The sequence below is a fragment of the Stegodyphus dumicola genome, chromosome 3, assembly GCF_044657685.1.
Source record: "Stegodyphus dumicola isolate Sdum_Otavi_A_Nest chromosome 3, ASM4465768v1".
NCBI lineage: Eukaryota > Metazoa > Arthropoda > Arachnida > Araneae > Eresidae > Stegodyphus > Stegodyphus dumicola.
In genome coordinates, this window is record NC_140770.1 from 53,516,089 (window position 1) to 53,538,902 (window position 22,814).

Consider the following 22,814-nt stretch of genomic DNA (forward strand, 5'->3'; position numbering starts at 1 on the left):
CTACGAAAAGTTATATTCAATGTTCCATAATAAATGGTTGTTTTTTTTCTTTTTAAATTGCGCATGTTCAAATTATAATGAAACTAGTAAAACAAGGGTGGTATTAATGTTCGAGAGGATAATGCTACTATGATAATGGTAGAGCGTGAATTAGCGATTTTTGTCCGTTACAGTTGAGTCCCGGCAATGAAAGCGTCAATCAATTATATGATGCAAAATACTGACATAAGTTCCTAAGTAACAAGATTTATATAGAATATAAAAAGCAAAGATTTTACTAATATGTGGAAAAGAATTAACAAATTCACATTAGAAAAAATGACGAAAATTTTAAATGGAGTGTAGAAAAATGGGTTGTAATAAATCGCAGTTATTCCGATACAGTACTGATGATTTAATTCACGAGAACCTTTTGAAAAAAAAAAAAAAAAAAAAAAAAGAAGGGGGGGGAATCACTATTTCTAAATTATTACCCCAAAGAGGCAATTTGCCCAGAAGGACTATTAATTTCGCTTAGGCATTTTGCGTCGATTCACGATAAGTGTTATTTCACTTTTCAAATTGTTGCCACCAAATATTATCGCCTTGAATTATATTTAAAGAAATTAAATAATGAAGAATCTGCATGAATATATGTACGTTTCTCGCACTGTGAGAAAACAACGGTACCCAGAGCCAACAAAATTTGAATAACGTAAATCTTTCATAGAATATGGGCATGTGGAAGCCCTAATTTGAATTTGAAATTTGTTTTATTATCGATTTCAGATTTTGTAACACTTCAACGAATTTTTGATCAGAAAACTAAACGATTTCAAAGCGAGCAATAGCAACACCGTACAAAAAAAAAAAAAAAAAAAAAATAATCTCCAGCACTCCAGACTCTGTATCGGAAATTCTAGATATGCTCATTTTAAAATTAATTTGCGATATTGCTTTTGGGTCTGATCGAATGTGCGGCAGATTTTTCATGATTCATAAAGCTCTAATACTCGTATTCCAAAGATAATACAGAAGTGTTTCCTCTTCCTAGAAACAATTACAAAATAATCGGAAATAATACTGTTACGAAATGTAAAGACGCGGTAAGATGGCTTCCCCGCAAAGCAGTTTTAGGGTTACCATAAAATAGCAGGGAAGCCAGGGTTGCCACATTTGGCGACGAAATTGGCGATATGCCATGGACGGATGGAGAATCTTCTGGAACGAATTCTTACCGGTTTAGCCCAGAATGTTCTCGAACACAAGCCGAAAGCTATATAAACCTTGCTGGTCCGCACGCAGAGTGTGGCCTTATCTAGAGTGCGAGACAGCAGTCCGTGCGGAGTCGATCGAGTTGACAGCCAGGCAGCGAGTGCCGAGTGGCTCGTCGAGTGCATCGAAAGAATCTCTTAGTGTATCGCGGTTAGTGCATCGTCGAGAGAGTGTGTTGAGCTCCGAGAACGACTGAACCAAAGATTCGAGAGCCGTGCTCTGTGTGTCGTCGAGTGCATCGCGAGTTGTAGCGTGAAGAGTCTCGAGAGTACGTGGAGTTCCGAGAACGACCGAGCAGAGTCGGGAGCTGTACTCTGGTGCTTTGCAGTGAAGCTGTCTCCACCGTTATAGCCTGATAATCTGAAGGTTGTGTCGCTGATTGTTCCAGCGAGTGTATAGCAGATCTTCGACGACTGTAAAACGTGACTTTGAAGCTGTCCTGATTAATATCGGCTAAATAAAGTGTGTTTGATACTTCATCAAGTTTCGTTGTTATTCACTCCAAATCTGCGAACCCCGTAAGAACGTGAAGGAAGAAAATAACGTAACAACTGGTGTCAGAAAAAAACGCTACAACTGTGTGGGATGATTCGCGTGTCAGAAGGGATGATTCGCGAGTTGTAGCGTGGAGAGTCTTGAGAGTACGTGAAGTTCCAAAAACGACCGAGCAGAGTCGGGAGCTGTACTCTGTTGCTTTGCAGTGAAGCTGTCTCCACCGTTATTGCCTGATAGTGTGTGAAGGCTGTGTCGCTGAACGTGTCAGCGTGTTTATAACAATTTGACGACTGTAAAAGTGATTTTGTAGCTGTCCTGATTCATATTGGTAAATGAAGTGTATTTCGATACTTCATCATCAAGTGTCGTCATTATTCACTCCAAATCCACACGAAACCTTTACGTAACGTAACAACTGGTGTCAGGAAAAAACGCAACGATACTAAATATTACTGCAATTTTCGGAAGTGAAATGTACATACACTTCTTGCGATATTCTATCCTCTACAAAATGTTTAAGTATATGTCATAAGTAGGACGTTCAGCATTTTAAGTGGTACAATGGAGTCGTAAACACCTTGTGGCACTGGTTCAGGATGTATTCGAAGTCTCTGCCTTTGCTATAAACCATGTGACATGCCAAACATTTCAAGCCTTTTTTTTATAACGAGGGTTTCACAAAGGATACACTCAAAGATTTTTCATGCCTCACAGATTCTTTGATTGGTGAAATATCTGTTTCATATTTATCAAAAAATCTTCTGGACACTTTGAAAATGCTAGTTGATACAGTAGTCTATCATGGTGCATCTTATGATCAACATACTGGTGGGCAATTACTGTACCATAGCAAGACTGCCACATCGCGTTCAGACTCATTCAGTGACCAATCATGATTGTCCTCACAATATAGAAGAGTGCTAAACATCTTACTGCGTCATCCTTTATCTCACGTAGCTTTGTTACATCTCTGCAAATGTTCAAGACGATGTCCGATGTTAGTGGCCTTCAGCGCAAAAGACAGTCTGGCTATCCATAAATTTGCTTTAACCAATTAATGAGAAATTTCCTTCATTTATATGAAATACAGAAGTTTATCAATATATATATTTTACAGATTATTTCTAGTTATGCATTGTGCAGTCGCTGGTACAAGATGTTGGATGCATTGCACTACGTATTATGATGTGTATTTTAGTGTTCCTGTCTCAAACCGATCACATTATCTGCATTTCTTGAATTTCTATTTACTACTGTTGCACCACATCGAATGTTTTGCAATAGCAAAACAAAACTAAGGTATCGAAGTGGTAGCTCATATGATTAATGTACGGTCTCCTATGATTAAAACTCCAGCAAATTCATAAGTTTAACAAATAACTTATGGAGGGTGATTTGAAGCCATTCATTCTAAATGTTTATCTTAACACAGAACATAGCAAGAAAAAAATATCTTTGAAAAAGTCTCAAATGTCAGCTCAGCCTCAATAATATTTTCCCTTTCATCACATTTTCAACTGGAGTACATGAAAAACACCAATGCCCTCGCCGGAACTCGAACCTGGACCTCTCGAATACCCGCCGAGTGAGCTACCGGCTACACCACAAAAGCATGCAGAAAGGAGGGAGAAAATACCTCATATTGTCACTGATCGAAAGCCATAAAATTTGTACAACTTTTTTTTTTTCTAAATATATTACACAACTTGCATAATCCTACACACACACACATCAAAATAAAAATTAGAGTGTTGCATTTTTCCCCTGGGTAAGGCAATTATTGAAAATAAAAGACACAATGCATTTAATGAATAACTGGATTTTTAAAGCTGATCTTCAGTATCTCATGCAAGTGTTGAGAGAAGAGCTAAAGGAATATGCGAACTCGATGCCGCATTTTTTCCCATGAAGCATAATAATAATTTCTCACGGCATAATGTTATCTGCTCAGAAACCAAGATAAAATAAACATTAAATAAAAGAGGGTCAATCGAGTTAAAAAGTATCATGGTGTTGAAAGCAACTAATTGAATGAGTTTTAAATTTCGCAGCTCGGCATCTAAGCGTTATTTTGGCCATTTTAAGGGGAAAAAAAAAAAAAAAACAATGTGCAGTGCCATCTGGATCAAATTAGGCAGTGCAGTCTGAATTCACGTTAAGAAAGAAAAGGATTGTATTTTTTTAGAACAAATATTAGGACATCAATATTCAACTTTAATAATTGCAACATCGCTTCGTATACGGTATGGTATGGAAACGAAACAAGCGCTTCTCGCTTAGGTCACATGTATTAGTTCAATAGCTTGCAATTATGCCGCGCACAGCCAGTACTGTGGTTAGCGCGTCGACTGCCGTGCCTAAGCGGAGAAAGCATGAATGCTTGGAAATCTATAGTGTCCGTGCAGCATTGGAGCACTCTAAATATGCGGTGAGCCGAATGTCCTCTCGAGAGGTTGGTGGTAGGGAAAACAGTCTCGCAAGGGTGCTCTCCGCCAAAATTGGGAACGGAACGGAGTTAAATCGCACTGTCCATCAAGGCTGTTGCCAACGGCAGGCGTAAACTTGCGCTGCTTGCCACGAGGAATTTCGTGGGCTTGGGCTGACTATATGTAGATGAGTGAGTATTAGCAACAATAACATCAGCGAAGATGTTGGATATGCAGAAAATGGCTACGAGGTGCTGTGAAAACACTTACTTAATTGCACAAGACAAGAGTGAAACGCTAATGGAACAATACTACAGAGCATTATCTTGAGAATTCATCATTCTCAGGATAATGCTCTAGTATACACTGGTGTGCAAAAATTAAGGACGAGACGGTTTTTTCAATATAACTTTGTACAAAAGCTTTCCAAATCAACACATTTAATACCGTAAGATCCCCAATACGTAAGGACATGAGTAATGTAAGCAACACTTACTAAAAGAGAAATCAGAGAAATAAAAAGAAGCTTTATTGAAAAAGTAGCACGGAGAGCAATGCGACTGAAGGCCGAAACATCCCTGTGATGGGTGTCCAGCAAGAAACATCCGGTCTTTAATAGGGGATATGATCTCCCCTGACTGCTAGGCAGGTTTCACAGCGTCTGCCCATGCTGAGAATGAGGGTGTCAATGAGTTGTTGAGGCATTGCTGCCCATTCGTCTTGCAGCGCCAATCGAAGCTCCGGAATCGTTACTGGTGGTAAGGTACGAGCTGCCAAGCGTCTGCCTAGAAAATCCCATACATGCTCGATCGGAATGAGATCCGAAGATCGTGCCGGCCAATCCATACGTTCAATATCCTCACTCTCTAAGAGTTCTTCGGCAGCTACTGTGCGATGACATGGTGCATTGTCGTCCATGAAAAGGAACTGCGGACCCATAGCGCCTCTAAAAAGATGCACATATGGAAGAAGAATCTCGTTACAATAACGGGTCCCGTTGACTGAACCTGCGTCGAAGATGTGAAGGTCTGTACGACTACCAAGCATGATGCCTCCCCAAACGAGAACACCGCCACCTCCATACCTGTCCCTTTGAATGATGTTCGAGGGATGATTGCGGCTTCCCCGCTATCTCCAGATGAGTATGCGATGAGAATCGCTACTCAGACTGAATCTGCTCTCATCTGTAAAGAGTACTCGTCCCCATTCATTGTCTCTCCAATTCCGGTGTTCCTGGCACCACAGAGAACGCCTTCTCCGATGGGCAGGCGTTAGAGGTACACACCGTACAGGGCGTCGTGCAAACAGACCACCACCGTGCAGTCTTCTGGCCACGGTAAAACGCGATATCGATCGTCCAGTCGCCTGTGTCGTGTCTCTAGCGATTTCTGCTGCTGTCTGCCGCCTGCTCTTCTGGCCTGTAAGGCAATATACCGGTCATCTGCGGGTGTGGTTCCTCGTGGACGACCACTACTAAACCCCCGGATAGCTGTTCCCGTAGTTTGAAATTGTCTCCAAAGTCGTGAAACGATGCTGTGAGCAATTCCGAACTCTGCAGCCACACTTGTCACACTGCGGCCTTTCTCCAACTTCCCAATGATTCGACCTCGGGTAAAAGCATCCAGATGTCGTCTAACAGATTGATTATTCATGAGAATGAGGGTGTCAATGAGTTGTTGAGGCATTGCTGCCCATTCGTCTTGCAGCGCCAATCGAAGCTCCGGAATCGTTACTGGTGGTAAGGTACGAGCTGCCAAGCGTCTGCCTAGAAAATCCCATACATGCTCGATCGGAATGAGATCCGAAGATCGTGCCGGCCAATCCATACGTTCAATATCCTCACTCTCTAAGAGTTCTTCGGCAGCTACTGTGCGATGACATGGTGCATAATGTGCGATGACTTCGGCAGCTTCATGTGCGATGACTTCGGCAGCTACTGTGCGATGACATGTGCATAATTGCAACATCGCTTCGTATACGGTATGGTATGGAAACGAAACAAGCGCTTCTCGCTTAGGTCACATGTATTAGTTCAATAGCTTGCAATTATGCCGCGCACAGCCAGTACTGTGGTTAGCGCGTCGACTGCCGTGCCTAAGCGGAGAAAGCATGAATGCTTGGAAATCTATAGTGTCCGTGCAGCATTGGAGCACTCTAAATATGCGGTGAGCCGAATGTCCTCTCGAGAGGTTGGTGGTAGGGAAAACAGTCTCGCAAGGGTGCTCTCCGCCAAAATTGGGAACGGAACGGAGTTAAATCGCACTGTCCATCAAGGCTGTTGCCAACGGCAGGCGTAAACTTGCGCTGCTTGCCACGAGGAATTTCGTGGGCTTGGGCTGACTATATGTAGATGAGTGAGTATTAGCAACAATAACATCAGCGAAGATGTTGGATATGCAGAAAATGGCTACGAGGTGCTGTGAAAACACTTACTTAATTTCTCGCTGAGGCAGCAACTCGGTGTGATTTTAACTGCTATACGGCGTGCGATCTCTTTGCCAGAAATACTGATCTTACACCGACAACATGCTTTACACTACTCAGACACTCCCCCATTATGTCTACCTGCATATCTGCGCATGTGCTACCGTACATCACCTTACTTAATCTCCTGATTGGTCTTTCTGTCCGCTCTGCCTCTTCGTTCAGCTGATATGCTAATTTTTCGACTTCGTCCTTAATTTTTGCACACCAGTGTATATCATACAACTTTTATCTGATTTCTTTGCTAGGATGAAAGTGCATCATATTCTTTAAACTTGAGCTCCGGTGATTAAGATTGGTTTTCTAAGAAGAATTCGCATTTGAATTACTTCTGAGGATCTTCAGTCCACAGATCGCTTCATTCAGACCATACAAAAGACAAGACAGGTGTTGCTAATACATATATACTACAACCTCTACATGAATGGCAACGGGTTCCATACAATGCTGGTGACTAAATCGCAAGCAGTATAATTTCACAAGAATATCTCTTTTGTATCAGAACTACAACTACTAAAGTTTCTATGACTTTTTTTGGAGATTATATTACTTATATTTTATGAAATTATTTTAGATTTCTTTGTATAAAAATTACGGCATTCCTCCATACACGTTGTTATAACATCCATTTAGCAACTGAAAGATTCATGTTTTGATTTCTGGTGAGGGTGCGGCTGATTTTTCATGTTTTATTGATCCGAAAATCTTTGAGGGAGTGTGAGAACTAAAATGTGGTAACCACTTGTCGGCACTTATCATAACCTGTCAGACTTGAATTTGGACGATTGTGTTTTCTACCTACTTTCAGCCATATCGGTATACATCTTTTTCATTCAGACATATCGAACAAATGAAAACGTAAGACATGGAACAGAAGACCTTCAACAAGATGGCGCGTTGTTCCACTTCACGATTCATGTGCAAAATAAGATAAAATTATCGACTTCCAGAATGGTAAATTAACAGAAAATGACTTGACCTATGGTTAGCAAGAGGTCCTGGTTTTACCCCACTAGCCCTCTTCCTTTGGAGTTTTGTAAAAAATGAGATTTACATTGAAAGAACTGATAATCTTCATCACATCCAGAAGAGAAACACAAAAGCAACTGCAAGCATTACACTACACACTACACGTTCTTGCTAGAGTATGGACCCAAAGTGGATAAGCTTTTCATCGGTTGTGTTAATGTTGAACATTTTGACGTGTTCTTGGAAGAGGGGATGTACTTAATTAAAATTAAGAATTTAAATAGCTGTATGCGAATTGGTCTTTCCTATTTTATATTTTACACACACACATGTATATATATTAAACAACTGAAAAGAAAAAGTAACTCAAAAAACAATCAGAAGAAATTTATTTATCTCAAAAATGTATCTTAATACTATAATTTCAATATTGCTCAGAATACAGCATTTGTCATAAAAAAATCATAAAATACTCGCATTAATAACGCATTAGTTAATAACTGAAATTCATACCTTCCTTAACTTGATTTAACTATTGCACCTGATCACTATTAAATTGATCTATTTTTAGTCCAAATGGGCTTTGTTCTTGAAGGACTATTGTTTTCATTTTGCGATTTTGCGTTGGTTCACTATAAATGTTCGCAAATGTTATCTGTTGAATAAAACTGTTGCTAGCAAATGTTAGAGTCCTACATTCTATTTGAAGAAATTAAATAATGAAAAATCTGCATAAATGTATGTATATTTCTCGCATTGTTCTAAAACAACGGTACATAGAGCCATCGAATTTTGAACGGCGTAATCCTCCTACGAATATGGGCATGCGGAAGCCCAAATTTGAAATTTGGAATTTGTTTTATTATCTTATCGATTTCATATTTTATAAAACTTTAGCGAATTTTTGATTAACAAACTTAAGGATTTCAAAGCGAGCAATGGCAACGTTGTACAGAAAAAAAAAAAAAAAAAAATATCTCCAACGCGCGAGACTCTGTATCGGAAATTCTAAAGATATGCTCAATTAAAAACTATTTTGCGATATTGCTCTTGAAATTAATTTTATGGTTTAAGTGCGAACAACGTGATATTTAATAAATAAAAGTAACAGACAAAATGTTAAAAAAATGATCCTTTGGACGTTACTTAAAATCTGGAACCATTTAGGTTATTATTATTTTTTTAAATACATTTTTATTCTAGAAAGTACTTTATAATTCAATCACGTGTTTTATTTACATAAATAAATAAAAATACTAAGCCTTTTTTGATTTTGACAACTTCGAAGAGTAATTTAAAGAGTAATTTAAAAATTACAGTGTTCGTTACGGCAGCTGTTTTATTAAATTTCTATGTAGTGTAAAGCAAGAAAATGTATTTAGTTAAAACATGTGAGATGATTCGTGTAAGACTAAACTGAATATGAGTGCTAGCTCTAGGAAAATATGAGTGCAGATTCTTAGATACCACATTCTGACGGAATAAAAAAAAAATTAAAAAAAATCAGACTATAAAGTAACAGGAAAAATGAAAAACAGAATCACAATATTCTACCTGGTGACAGCTCCAGAAAATATCCTCTGAATAATTCTTGCAGACAAAGCTAAAAACAACAAAGAAGTATGAAATTAGAATGAAAAATTTTTAAATAGTTCCAAAAAATAGTTGTCCCCCCCCCAAAAAAAAAAAAAAACGGAAATTTGAATTGCAATACTTTTAAAAAAAATTCTTACCTCCTCCGCTGTGAAGCTTAAGATCGTTTTGGTCTATATACAGATCATGATCCTTGTCTAGTTCCCAGAACTTGCAATAGATTACATAAAAATGTTCATATGAGAAATAGTCTGTTATCTGATTGATATCTTCTTCCTCTTCAAGAGTAGCTAATACCTGCAAATTTATAACAGAAGTGAACAGACATAAAAAATAAATACCGAACAAATATACAATAAATTAAAAAAATTAAGGATATAAAATTAAAAAATATATTTGAAGGTTTTTCAGACATTATATATATTATTCAGATATTATATACAGATATTTTATATTACGCTTAGAGGGGCGTTTTTTTCACTTATATACACATACATGTTTCGAGAGCATTTGGGATAATGTTCCTTTGGACTAAAAGTATTTAAAAATAGCCTATATTTAGAATTTACGATAAACAGTCTCGCGCGCTTGCGGGGTTTGGTGTGGAACGGCAGTTTAAACAGTTGCATGTGAAGACTTTAAGAAAATCAAATTTTACGTTATGCCCAAAAGGACTTTTCTTAACGTTTTGTGTGTTATCTATATTTATTAAATATTATGTTCTTTGGACTTAAACCATAAAATTCAATTCAACAGCAATATCATAAAACAATTTTAAAATGAGCATATCTTTAGAATTTTCGATACACAGTCTCACGCGCTAGAGATAAAAATGTATTTTCTGTACAACATTGCCATTGTTCGCTTTGAAATCCTTTTAATGAAAAATTCGTTAAAGTTTTACAAAATATGAAATCGATAATATAACAAATTCAAAATTTAAAATCGGGCTTCCATATGTCCATATTCGGGTGGAGGACTACGTTATTCATAACTGGATGGCTTTAGGTAACGTTGTTTTTCACAATATGAAAAACATGCATACATTCACGCCAATTTTCATTATTTAATTTCTTTTAATATAATACAGAGCGATCATATTTGGTGGCAACAATATGGAAAATGATTCAGACTTTTCTAGTGATTCAAAGCAAAATCCCGTTTTGAAACTAATAGCCCTTCTGGGCTAACGCTCCTTTGGGCTATAATTTATTATTATTTTATCACTCTATTATATTCTGTCAGTCATAACACGACTGCAATTACACAGCAGAATTATTTTATTTTGCGTTGCCACGTAAACAACATAAATGATTAAAATTGTAATTAAACTGCATTCGCCTTTTATTAGCCACTCAGAGATATAAAAAATTTTGTCTGAACACAAACGGCATGGAGGATGCAATGTAAAAAGCCACATGCAATATTTATAAAAGTAAACAATGCAAAGAAGGCTGCGTTAGCACTTTCCAAGCTGAGTTTTAAGAGAGAAAATATTTATAGAGATTCAAATATCATATTTCATAGCAAGATCATACTTCTGTACTGTACATCTAGGAGAAATACTAAACTGAGGATAGTGACGACCTATTTCTAAAAATTACTTTATTCAACCTTTTAACATTAAATGTATGAACCACTATTTACTTTGAGGTACACTGCTGGAGGAAAAAAAAGAATTCAAATTGCGTTTTCCATGTCCCGAAAGCGCGATTTAGGATATATATTAGATTTATATATAGCATTGTTCTAATTTTGACGCAAAATCGGACTTTTTCTGAAATAACATACCATTTTTTTTTCATATTTCAATTCTACGACTCAAATTATGCCTAGATAGTAAATTTTGTAAAATTTGGTGCGAAATTTACGGAGAAATTCAAAAATTTTACCTTGGCGCAAACTAAATAATTCACTTGGCGAACTTCTTAATATATGGCAACCCCTTCCATTTTGCCGGAGAGGAAAAAAAGGTACCTCGTTCCTACCTTTTTACATTGTGCATGAGCGGAAAAAAGTCAAATTGTTCTTACTTTCAAATAGTTTTAGAAAAGTGTCTAAACCACATTTGATGTTTTATCGCTTTGAACAAGTATGCCAAATTTCAAAATGCGCCAATATATAAATTCACGTAAACGGGTAAATTTTATTTGGAATGAACCTGAATTTCGAAATGTGAAAGGAAGAATCAAATAAGTTTCATAAAAAAAACACAGATTAATAAATATATACCAAACTCAATTAACATTGAGGAGCTAAAATTTTCAGAGCTAATTTTTTAAAAACTACTCGTGCGATTTTTACAGAACTTGGTAGTTTGGCGTAATTTGAGTCGTAGAATGGAACTATAGAAAAAAATTGGTATGTTACTTCAGAAAAAGTCCGATTTTGTCTCAAAATACTTATATTAGAATGGTGCTATATATAAATCTAATACATATCCAAAGTCGCGCTTTCGAGACATGAAAAACGCAAGTTGAATTTCGTCCATTGGCCCAGTAGAACGGGAGATTTAGAACTGTCCATTTTGGGACGGGGGCGGCGCAGTGTACATTAAAATATTTGCACAATTCAACACAAGTATAATATTTAAAATTAAGGTGTAAATTTCATATTCAGAGTTTATTTGAGTTAATATGATCCTACACAGTATTAGCTTATACAAATTTAAACTAAAACATTTTTATCACATAATTTTTATCAGCAGTGTTACGTTAAGGCATTACACATACATGCACACATGGAAAGAAATATAAAAATAGTAACTTTAAGCGCTTTTTTAATCACTTACGAGTGCAGATAAACATTTTTCGGTGACTAAGAACTTTTTTTTTTTTTTTTTTTAAGTGATTCAGAAAGCGGAAGAGTTGATTTATTTTTAGGATTATGATAAATCACGATCTGAAAATATATCAAAAATAAATTTTGAAAAATACAACGCAAAAGATTCTAAAGACTTTCTGAAAAGATTTTATTGACTGACGAAAATCATCAAGTAACTTTTTGTACCCTTTCACGTATTTAAAAATCAGAATAAACAGCAGGTATCCTGCATCAGTGAAAAATGAATGTGTAGAATGTTAGCTCCCAGAGGCATGTCTCGGCATTTCATCACCGCAGACGAAAGATAAGTGCATGCAGTAATATATCCACCGCTTCGTATTGAGGATGGACATAAATGAGTTTTTTTTTTTTTTTTTTTTTTTTTTTTTTTTTTTTTTTGAAATTACTGCAGATACTGACTTAATTTTCTTTTATTGCAAACTCCTTCTCAGTCAAGACGTACTGATAAATCCATCTTAAATTTGTACGCTGTTTCATTAATAAAGTAATACTTTCATACAGTCATTTCATAAAACAAACATTAAAAAAAATCTGAAAGGTTTCAGATTTTAAATTTTGGCCAAAGGGGTGTTTTTTAAACATTTTGTGTGTTATCTTTATTTAACAAATATTACGTTCTTCAAACTTAAACCATAAAATTTAGTTTAAGAGCAATATCGCAAAATAATTTTAAATTGGGCATATCTTTAGAATTTTCGATACAGACTCTCGCGCGCTGGAGATAAAAATGCTTTTTTCTGTACAACGTTGCCATTATTCGCTTTGAAATCCTTGAGTTCGTTAATTAAAAAATCCGTTAAAGTTTTACAAAATATGAAATCGATACTAAAACAAATTCCAAGTTTCAATTTTGGCTTCCAGATGCCAATATTCGCAGCAGGATTACGTTATTCAAAATTCGATGGCTCTACGTACCATACATTTATGCAGAGTCTTCATTACTTAATTTCTTTAAAACTAATAGAGGAAGATAATATTCGGTGGCAACAATTTGAAAAGTGAAACAAAGTTTGTAGTGAATCAGCGCAAAATGCCAAAACGAAATTAATAGTCCTTCTGGGCAAACTGCTCGTTTGAACTAATAATGCTTTTCCTTTTCGGTTTTTTCGTAAAAGAGCTCTTCAAATATCTTATATTAAAAGACAGGACTGTAGAAAAACGAAATGACTTTTAAAAATTTTTAATTGTTTTAACAGTACTTGGTGTTTTATGCTTTTCTATATCTTTCAATTTTTAAAGAAAATATTTTGAATTTTTATGTATTTCTGCCTTGCCGCGAAGTGAGAATTGAATTAATTAGCAGCGCATGCCCATTGCGTAAGCGAGGTTGAATCATCTGTGAAAAACTGTTTCTTTTATATTTGTGTAATTTCTTTTATACATCGTTTTAGATTTATTATACTATTTGAACAGAACTTGTGGCAATTCTTCAGATGATATAATTGTGCACTCTGAATTATAAAATGATTGAGACGCAACGCTGCTAAGTGAACCTAGCGCCACAGTGTTGCTATGGTAAATTAATATATTGAACTTTAAACAGCGCATTTATTCTATTGTGGTTTATGCGCTATCGATGATGTAGATTTAATTCAAAATTCGTTAACTGTTAATTCAATATGTTTAGATGAAATGCAAGAAAAAATGCGTATAATTTAATATTCCGTACAAGGAAACCATGTGGTGTACACATCAGATTTCTTTTAAACTATTAAACGATTATCATAAATTGAATAATTTATTAAATTTTTATTTATAGCTTTACGTTTTATTGCACTGTAATTATATTTATTTTAATTAGTAATTATTATTTTATGTCGCTGAACGTGGCACCAATCTCAAAATCCTATTTAAGCTAGACAAATTTTATTTTATTTTTTCGCTGTTTTACCCACGGTACGAAATATTTGGAGCTGGCCCTTTTCCATTGAATAATCAGATATCAGAAGCTGTAGCTAACTAATCATATTTATCTTATTTAAAAAACTTCGATAATTATAATTTTCTAATTACATAATTAAAGAACATTTCTGACAGAATTTTTCGTTAAGCTTACCTGTAAAAAATTACTTTTTCTGAGCTCAGGAGCAGTGATTCGCCCGCTCCAAGACCTATTAACACAGTAATATATCCTTGCAATAACCTACAAACATAATAAGAAATGAGCTGAGTACTTCACAGATTTAAAAATTTTACTGAAAGCAAGAGTAAAAAAAGCAATAGCAAAGGTAAAAAGGTCTTTCTAAAAATTTTTATTCAAAGTATGTATAGTGCTGCCATCTAGTGGAAGAACATAAAACAATTTACCGTGTGTATATATCTTGAATGGAATTCCGTAGCTTCTTTCAGGAACGTTAAACCAGGGTGGGAATCAATTACATCCTAAAAATAATTCGTTATTATATAAAAGTGTAGACAAACATGAATATAAAAGCTTTTAAAAGCAATTACAAGATATAATTTTAAATATTAATTCTTACCTGCATCATTGGGAAAAAATCGTCGCTTAACAAGTAATTTCTTTTCCCTCGTGACAATATGTAAATAAATTTCGAAGCCTCGTCATGGCACGTACTCACGACTCTGAAAGGAAAAGAAATCTTTAGACATTTATTTAATTATTCATTTCATTACCGTTAATTTTTTTTTTAAATTTCGAAACTCAATTTCGGATTCTACTTTTATGCTGCACTCTGTAGCTATTCAAAATTTTATGAACTGTAAAACAGAATGTATTAAAAAAAAAAAAAAAAAAAAAGTTACATTTCTATAATTGCTCTTTTTTTAAGTTTAATTTCTTAACATAACAGCAGTTTGTAATGCTAACAATCATAAATTTACAGGACAGTACTCTAATGCTAGGTACGATGAAATTGTTTATTAATTTATATGACGACAGTATAAGACGATTATTTAATAATTTAAAGTAAAGTAAATTCCCAAATTAGAGATGCTTGAAAGCCAAACATAATACCAGTTTGAAATCAGGTTATTAAATTCACCAAAGAAATTTCTTCGCTGATTATAATAAAGACTGTATTAGAAATTTGTCAGGCCACTACGTCTGTGTAATACTGAAGAGTTTTTGTACATCAGGCATTGGCAACCCCCCCTTTTTTTTTTGGCTGAGGGTCAAAATCATCCAAAATGAGTGTCTTGAGATGTTTCGGGTCAATGGTATTTTCATTTCAGAACAGTTTTTCTTGGTGAATAATAGGATAAATTTTATTGAGAAAATAATTACAATAAGCTTTAAACTTCAACATAAAAATTAAAATTATTATAAAAATAAACATAACTGAATTAACTTCATTTTACTCCTCAATACCAATTCCTCCTCTGATGTTGAACTTCTAACGTGAATTTATAGTCGGATCTGGCTAATGGCTAGTCATCAAGACGTATCTAAATTTTCGGTAGTTAAGCTGCTTTTGTTCTTAAAATAAATTTCACGTGCGAAAACATTTGCCTCGCACTGATAAGTTGAACCAGAAGCTGAAAAAATGACAAAGCCGATTTTCTGGAATCATGGATTATGGATCGGCGGTGCCAAACTTATCCATTTCTCTTAGAAGTTAAATTATGTTTATTTTTTTTTAAATACGAATGCATGTTCGCTAGTGAAACTTTTTTATCAAAGAAAAATGTCATTGTTAGCCCAAAGGAGCGTTAGCTCCGAAGGCTATTCCGTTTTGCCATTTTGCGTCGATTCACGTTCTGCGTTGATTCATTTTCAAACTGTTGCCACCAAATATTACAGCCCTGTATTATATTCAAAGAAATTAAATAATGAAGAATATGCATAAATGTATATATGTTTCTCACATAATAATAAAACAACGGGTACCTAGAGCCATAAAATTTTGAATAACGTATTCTTCCACCGAATATGGGCATCTGGAAGCCCTAGTTTGGAATTTGTTTTATTAGCTATTTCATATTTTGTCAGAAATTAAAGAATTTTTGATTAAGAAACTCAACGAATTCAAAGCGAGGAATGACAATACTGTACGAAAAAAAAAAAAATATCTCCAGCGCGTGAGACTGATATTCGGGGGAATTTTAAAGATATAATCGTTCTAAATTTATAATGCGATATTGCTGTTCAATTGAATTTTATGGTTTAAGTGCAAAGAACATGATATTTAATAAATAAAGAAAACAAACAAAACGTTAAAAAAAACTTCTTTGGGCGCAATGTGCAATCTGAAAACTCACATTTTTTTTATTATTTATTTCCGGTTTATTTTTTTATATATTCTTCAAGTGCTCGTTTCATATTTATGTTTTATATATTATTAGTCCAAAGGGGCTTTGTCCCTGAAGCACTATTGTGTTCGTTTTGCGCTTTTGCGTTGAATCACTATAAATGCCCGTTTCACTTTTCAAACTGTTGCCACCGAATGTTAGAGTCCTGCATTATATTTGAAGAAATTAAATAATGAAAAATCTACATAAATGTATGCATATTTTTCGCATTATGATAAAACTAAAGTGCATAGAGCCATCGAATTTTGAATGACGTTTTCCTCCTACGAATATGGGCATGTGGAAGATCAAATTTGAAAAATTTGGAATTTGTTTTTTGATCGATTTCATATTTTATAAAACTTTAACGAATTTTTGATTAACAAACTCAAGGATTTCAAAGCGAGCAATGGCAACTCTCTACGGGGAAAAACAAAAACATTTTTATCTCCAGCGCGCGGAACTGTGTATCGGAAATTCTAAAGATAGGCTCATTTTAAAATTATTTTGTGACGTTGCTATTGAACTGAATTTTATGGTTAAACATGATATTTAATAAATAAAGGTAACACACAAAATGTTAAAAAAAAAAAACGCCCATTTGGACGTAATTTAACTATTAAATTCAAAAATTAAAACCCCAACATCGTGATTGAGTTTTTTCTTTCACACTGGTAAATTTATGTGACCTAAGCTTTCTTTAAGGGTGGTGGTTATAGTAGTACTTTGTAGTGGTGGTACTAGAGGTTTTCATTTTTTGTTTAAGTGGTACGCTTTAGTCAAAAGGTTGAAAACCACTGATCTAGAGTCGATAAGAATCTGGAGGCTTTTTAATAGCTAGGTTAAATATTATTCCTTAATTAACATATTACCATTAATTTATAAATTCAAAATTTTGGAACTGAGATGCATTACAACTCTTTTTTCAAATGAACCCACTTACGCTATTCCTATTATAAGGTACTGCTCCCACTTCCCTAGCGTGCCTTCGTGGTGTAACGGTAGCACGCTGGGCCGGTATTCCAGAGGTCCGTGGTTCGATTCCCGGCGAAGGCGGTTGCATATTTTTCATCTTTTCTGCTTCCAATTAACCTAACGACTCCAATTAACCTAATAATAAGGAATTATTAGGTTAACTTCCAATTAACCTAATAATAAGGAAATCTACACTTAGGGTATTTACTTGCACATTTTCTTCCCTATCTTAGATTACGTTACTGGATACAGCAAAGCATACGATGCTATCTGAGGGATGGTATATTTTTGTGGGAAACTTTCTAAGAGAAACTGGCTCGTATTTATCTTACACTTGAGGAAAACGCTAATAGAATGGTTTTAATCTCTGAAAATAGAAAGAAATAAACTACTTACTTAATAATACCTTATTTTCTAATCAGTTGCTAAATAAAAATTGAAAAAGTTAGCAATCAGGACCTATTCGGGAAGGTCAAAATGCCTGTTTTATTCCAAGGAAATACTTTAGTTTCTTTGTTAACTTTTTTTTTTTTTTTTTTAAATCTTAGTTATTCGACATTTTATAACATAAGCATAGCTGACATCCCGCTATTTCTTATGACTGATGCTTTGTAAAACTCGCCAAAATCGTTCTTCATCATTTAAGCTTCCAAAGAGTCAGTATTGGGGGTCAATTAAATTGTCAAGTAGGTCGATGACGATCAAGGGGTCGATTGAAGGGCAACGATAGCATATGCACTGTCAATGTTTCGGCATGCTCAAAATTCCGTTTATTATAAAATGTTTATTAAAAAAACTGATACTCAATTATTTAGATATAAAGTTATAACATATAGTAAGGAAGAAATTATGTAAAATAAATATAAGGCGAAAACACTAAAAATATTTAATATATTTTAAAAACCAATAATATTAAAAAAAACATATTATAATGTAAAAAGAATTGACTGCAGTGAAGGAGGGCGTTCAAGATTGAAAACAGAAGGAGACGCTAAGTTTTGTAACTAACAAGTTCTCTGAAAGAAACATCTTAATGAAAATTGTTACCGAACCAAAATGATTGGCTTTCCCTATCTTACCTAGCAAAAGCAAGCTGTAGTCAAATCAATAATTTACAACGGATATAAGGTATTTCTCCCGCCTTCTTAGCATACCTTCGTGGTGTAATAGCCAGCACACTCGGCGCGTGTTCGAGAGGACCGAGGTTCGAGTCCCGGCGAGGGTACTGCACATTTTTCAAGTTTCCCGCTTTGAAATAACCTAATGTCAATACACAGAAAGCAAGAAAAAGGTTGAATATTTTCAGCAAACGTGATTCTAAGAATTAAATTAAGCAGTTTTATGCCATACAAAAAATACTGTATCAATACGTCACTGCTTCATGCTGGACAGAATCACGGTTAAGCCAATAACCAAGACAACACACATACCGGATAGGCACATCGGGATGGCACACAGTTTTCACACGTTTCTTCGCTTCTACGGGATTATATAATTTTTCATCTCTTCAACACTGCGCAGACGCAAAGGGGAATGTAAATTTCCCAACAAATTGTTATCTTTGAGTTATTTATATGCAGATATTTGTATTATGATTATGTTGCATACTGTATATTACAGAGGAAAATGTAAGGGAAAATACCCATTCACACGGAATGGGTCGATGAAAAAAATGTTTGAGAATCCCTGATATATATACAGTCCTTTTTTGAACAGCCTACGAAGTCATTTCTGGTCACATAATTTTTATGTGCAGGAGCTTCGCTTTTCGTGAAAAAAATCTCGTGTGATAAATCAGAAGATTATGTTGGAGATCGAAGCATTGATTCTTGAGGAGCCAAAGTTGGATTTCGTGGTCGCTATTCCTACGAACAATCTGTAAACTTCCTCTTTCTTAAAAAAAAAAAAAAAAGCATCGACAGAAGTGACAACTATGTAGAAAAGTATTCAGCAAGCCAGCCGCCATAGTCTGGGCCCAGGTTTCGAATCCCGGAGAGGGCATGTATATTAGTGCATAGTGTCTTGGAGTAGTATATAACAAATCTTGGAGTAATTTTAATGTTAAGTAAGTGCCTATTTGGAGTAATTACCTGTTCGTAAGTGTAGTGTCTTGTGAGGCATGGTGGCACTTAAAATACCGCAGAGCCGAAAGTCCTGTTGAGAGGTTGGTGGCAGAAAAAAAGATAGGAGATTCTCGTCTCATTCTCTCGAGACGTTCTCGTTCAAAACTGGAACACAGCTATTGTTTTCTCGCCATTTTAATACGGTCGCCCTCTAAGCAAACCATGGGTAACATCAGCGATGACATGCCTTCCGTCGGTTCGACATGCCTTCCGTCGGTTCCCGAAGAACGCTTAACTTGCAAAGCATTCGCCCACTGGAGGGTAGGTAAGGTGGGGACATTATTTTAATAATTTCTACGTAATGAAACTCGATTTTGTACATGCCATTAACATGATACAATCACTTTTATCCGAAAATAGTGTGATGCTGTAAAAATAAAACGCAATCTTAACAATACATTGTGGAACGCAGAATTTCTGTTGCATATCTTTTTACGGAAAACTTTATATAACGCAAAAAAATTGTCTTTCATAATACAGATATAAAAAATTCTTTTTCATTTCTTTCCAGGAAATCTCTTAATTGAATGTTTTCCTCTTCTTTTCTGGTGGAAATTATAACCGCCCTCTGGTGTTAAAAAGAGTAAACAAGTTTTTATTACGTCTCAGCACCATGCGAAGAATTTGAAGTTGCCCAAAGCGATTTCATGGTTTGTTAAGTCTACGAACTCGATTATTTTAGTCGTTTAAAACTAAACTAAATTAACTGGGAGGTTAGACCAAAATAAAAAATTCTTTACGGTCGGTTTAATACTTAATACTAATTGAACAGCCTTTCTTTCCAGTATTTTTTTTTTTTTTTCCTTTCTTTCTTTTCCTTCTGGTTAATTTAGGTCATACATATACACTATTCAAATGGAATTCAAATATTTATTACTTACGATGATCTGGATTGAATGAACGCATTATTTTATTGCAAGTTTGACTGAGAAGTTAAGAAGGAAAAATTTTTCTGGTTGAGAAACGTGAAAAATTAAACAGAAAAAGAATAGATAATTTTTGCTTTCAAAAGCTCAAGCAATTTAGTGCATGTCAGCTTAATCTTTCATTCATGACGAAAGACTTTAATGAAAATAAATTTCAATCAGTATTAATGCAATAAACATTAATGTAAATTAAATTTTAAGATACTCTAGTTTTCCTTAATAGAAATATACTGTCACGATTATGAACAACTGCCACAGAAATAATTACATTATTAGACAGTTTCAACAATTCTTAAAGGTTTCGTTCTTTCCTCAATTAAAATTAAACGATAATTTTTTAAAAATAATTTTTAAATGCATGGCAGTAATTTAAATATTTTAGATTCAAAATATTCCAGTTAATGTACGAAATATTTAAGAACAAGACACATAGATACATGCTATATATTTTACCATTACTAGGAATTCATATAAATGAAAAGCGAATGGCACTTTTGGTATTTATGACAGTATTAGAATCATATATTTGAGAGTTTTACTAATAGAATTGCAAAGCTTTTATTTTCCCTTATACCATATAACGTTTCGTAAGAATGCAAAAATGCCGGCCTTGACTATTTGTACTCTTACGAATTTTGTATATATACATAAATAATTTTAGTGAAATTATATGTAAAATTGCAGCACCTTTTGTATAACCTAACATGTATAATCTGAAAAGACAAAGCTCTGATGGCAGTCTCATTAAATTGGAGAGATATCGCTAAGCTGGCGATGGTTTTGGCGACTAACTTTTACCACCAAATTTGGCGAGAAATCTCCAAGAGTCGCAAAATCTGATGACCCTTGGGTCCGGCCTCAGTATAACTGTAACTGATACTGTAATTGAACAAGCCCCCACCCCCAATAGCACAGAACATCCTCAGGATGTCCTATTTAAATCGCAATATCCCGGGACATACTTTGGATGTCCTGAGTATGTTGATTCTCAGATGTCCTGAGGACCTCGTAATTTAACATCCTGAGGATGTCTTAGGTCGCTATGTCCCGGAATATGAGAGGATGTCCTGAAGATGTTGATTCTCAGATATCCTAAGGACTTCATCAATTTCACATCCTAAGGATATTCATACTGCATTTTCCGGAGGACTTCGGTTGTCAAACATTGTGAGGGTATTTGTTCTCAAATTTACTAGTTCTAGTTTTTTGACAATGCACATCTGAAACACGCACATTATTTAATTTTCATATGCATTTTACTATATGATTGATGATTTATTTTTGCTATTTCGTTATAAATTTTAACTGCTATTTTTCTGACATTTTTAAAAATTTATTTAGGTATGGGAAAGAGTTTTACAATGGATTAGCATTTTCTAGAATATTTGCAAAATCCTAAATAACATATATTTTGTATAAAAAATGTTTAAATTGCATGTATAATAACTTGCAGATTATAAACGTTACTATAAATATAGGCAAAATTAGAAAAAAAAAGATATTGTACTTAATCCCTATATGTAACTATAACCATATCCGGACCTTGCACATAGCTTTAACCGTATATGTATTTCAGCAACGTCGAGAAATTGAAGGTACTAGAGATTTCTCGGCGACCGGGGAAAAACTATATGAGACCGGAGACAGCTTTAGTTCTGAGCTGACTTCGGAGTATTCAGATCTCCGTGAGTGCTTCACCTTATAGATGCGCTTTGCACTGCGTTGTGTTCAACGTTCTTTAGTAGTTTGAAGTGGCAACTACTGATTGTGCTACGTGATACTGAGAAGCGCTACACAAGTGCTTCTGTGGAAAGTTTCAGAATTGTAAAATATTTCTTTTGGGAAAATAAACTTTAACGAGCTGTGATTGGTTCTGTGTGCAATTACGAACCCATACGCACGCAAGACTTTGAATATTCGACTAGTTATAGGACAGTTCAAGTGGACGGAGGTAGAATATATTGGTGGAGTCGCGAAATGTTGGCGTTGCACAAAGTTAAGTTCTTTTAAACGCTTTATCCTCCTACGATTTCCGATCCAAGACGCCTTTTTAACTCTCTTTCTCTCTCTCTCTCTCTTTTTTTTTTTTTTTTTTTTTTTTTTTTTTTTATACTATTTGAACGAAACAATTACACTTTAACTGAGGAAGAGAAAGGCTGCTTTCAGACAGTTTTCAGTTTTATACCGATAACGCTTTTGAAAATTTGCCGATCTAATAGTTGAGTTTTCGACGCTTAATAAAAATAGCAAAATGAGAATCAGTCAAATAAGGTGAGAAATTTTCAGTTAGTCAAGTTAAAGAATTTCTTAAACTGTATTTCGAGGAACTCTTTCTTTGATTTGGGGAAAAAAAAAAAAAAAAAAAAAAAAAAACTTCATATTTTTAAATGAAATTAACGAGATTTTACAGCATTTTTTGTTGATGTCATATACAGCAGGAATTCTCAACCGGGAGGGTGGGAAGACTTTCATTACTT

General features: G+C 34.8%; 1 protein-coding gene and 1 long non-coding RNA gene across 4 annotated transcripts in view; both read right to left on the bottom strand.

Moving 5' to 3' along the window:
• Positions 1 to 22,814, bottom strand: part of LOC146997986 (uncharacterized) — a 199,046-nt gene that overhangs the window by 18,005 nt on the left and 158,227 nt on the right. The gene's annotated exons all lie outside the window — the stretch shown is intronic.
• LOC118191505 (uncharacterized) overlaps positions 1 to 22,814 on the bottom strand; it is a 197,967-nt gene that overhangs the window by 18,005 nt on the left and 157,148 nt on the right. For all 3 annotated transcript variants that reach the window (XM_085812890.1, XM_085812891.1, XM_085812892.1), the window contains 5 exons: positions 14,546 to 14,648; positions 14,373 to 14,447; positions 14,122 to 14,208; positions 9,362 to 9,518; positions 9,183 to 9,231 (listed from right to left, as the gene is read on the bottom strand). In XM_085812890.1, coding sequence (XP_085669016.1) covers positions 9,183 to 9,231; positions 9,362 to 9,518; positions 14,122 to 14,208; positions 14,373 to 14,447; positions 14,546 to 14,648 — 471 coding nt within the window. The remainder of the gene's footprint in view (positions 1 to 9,182; positions 9,232 to 9,361; positions 9,519 to 14,121; positions 14,209 to 14,372; positions 14,448 to 14,545; positions 14,649 to 22,814) is intronic.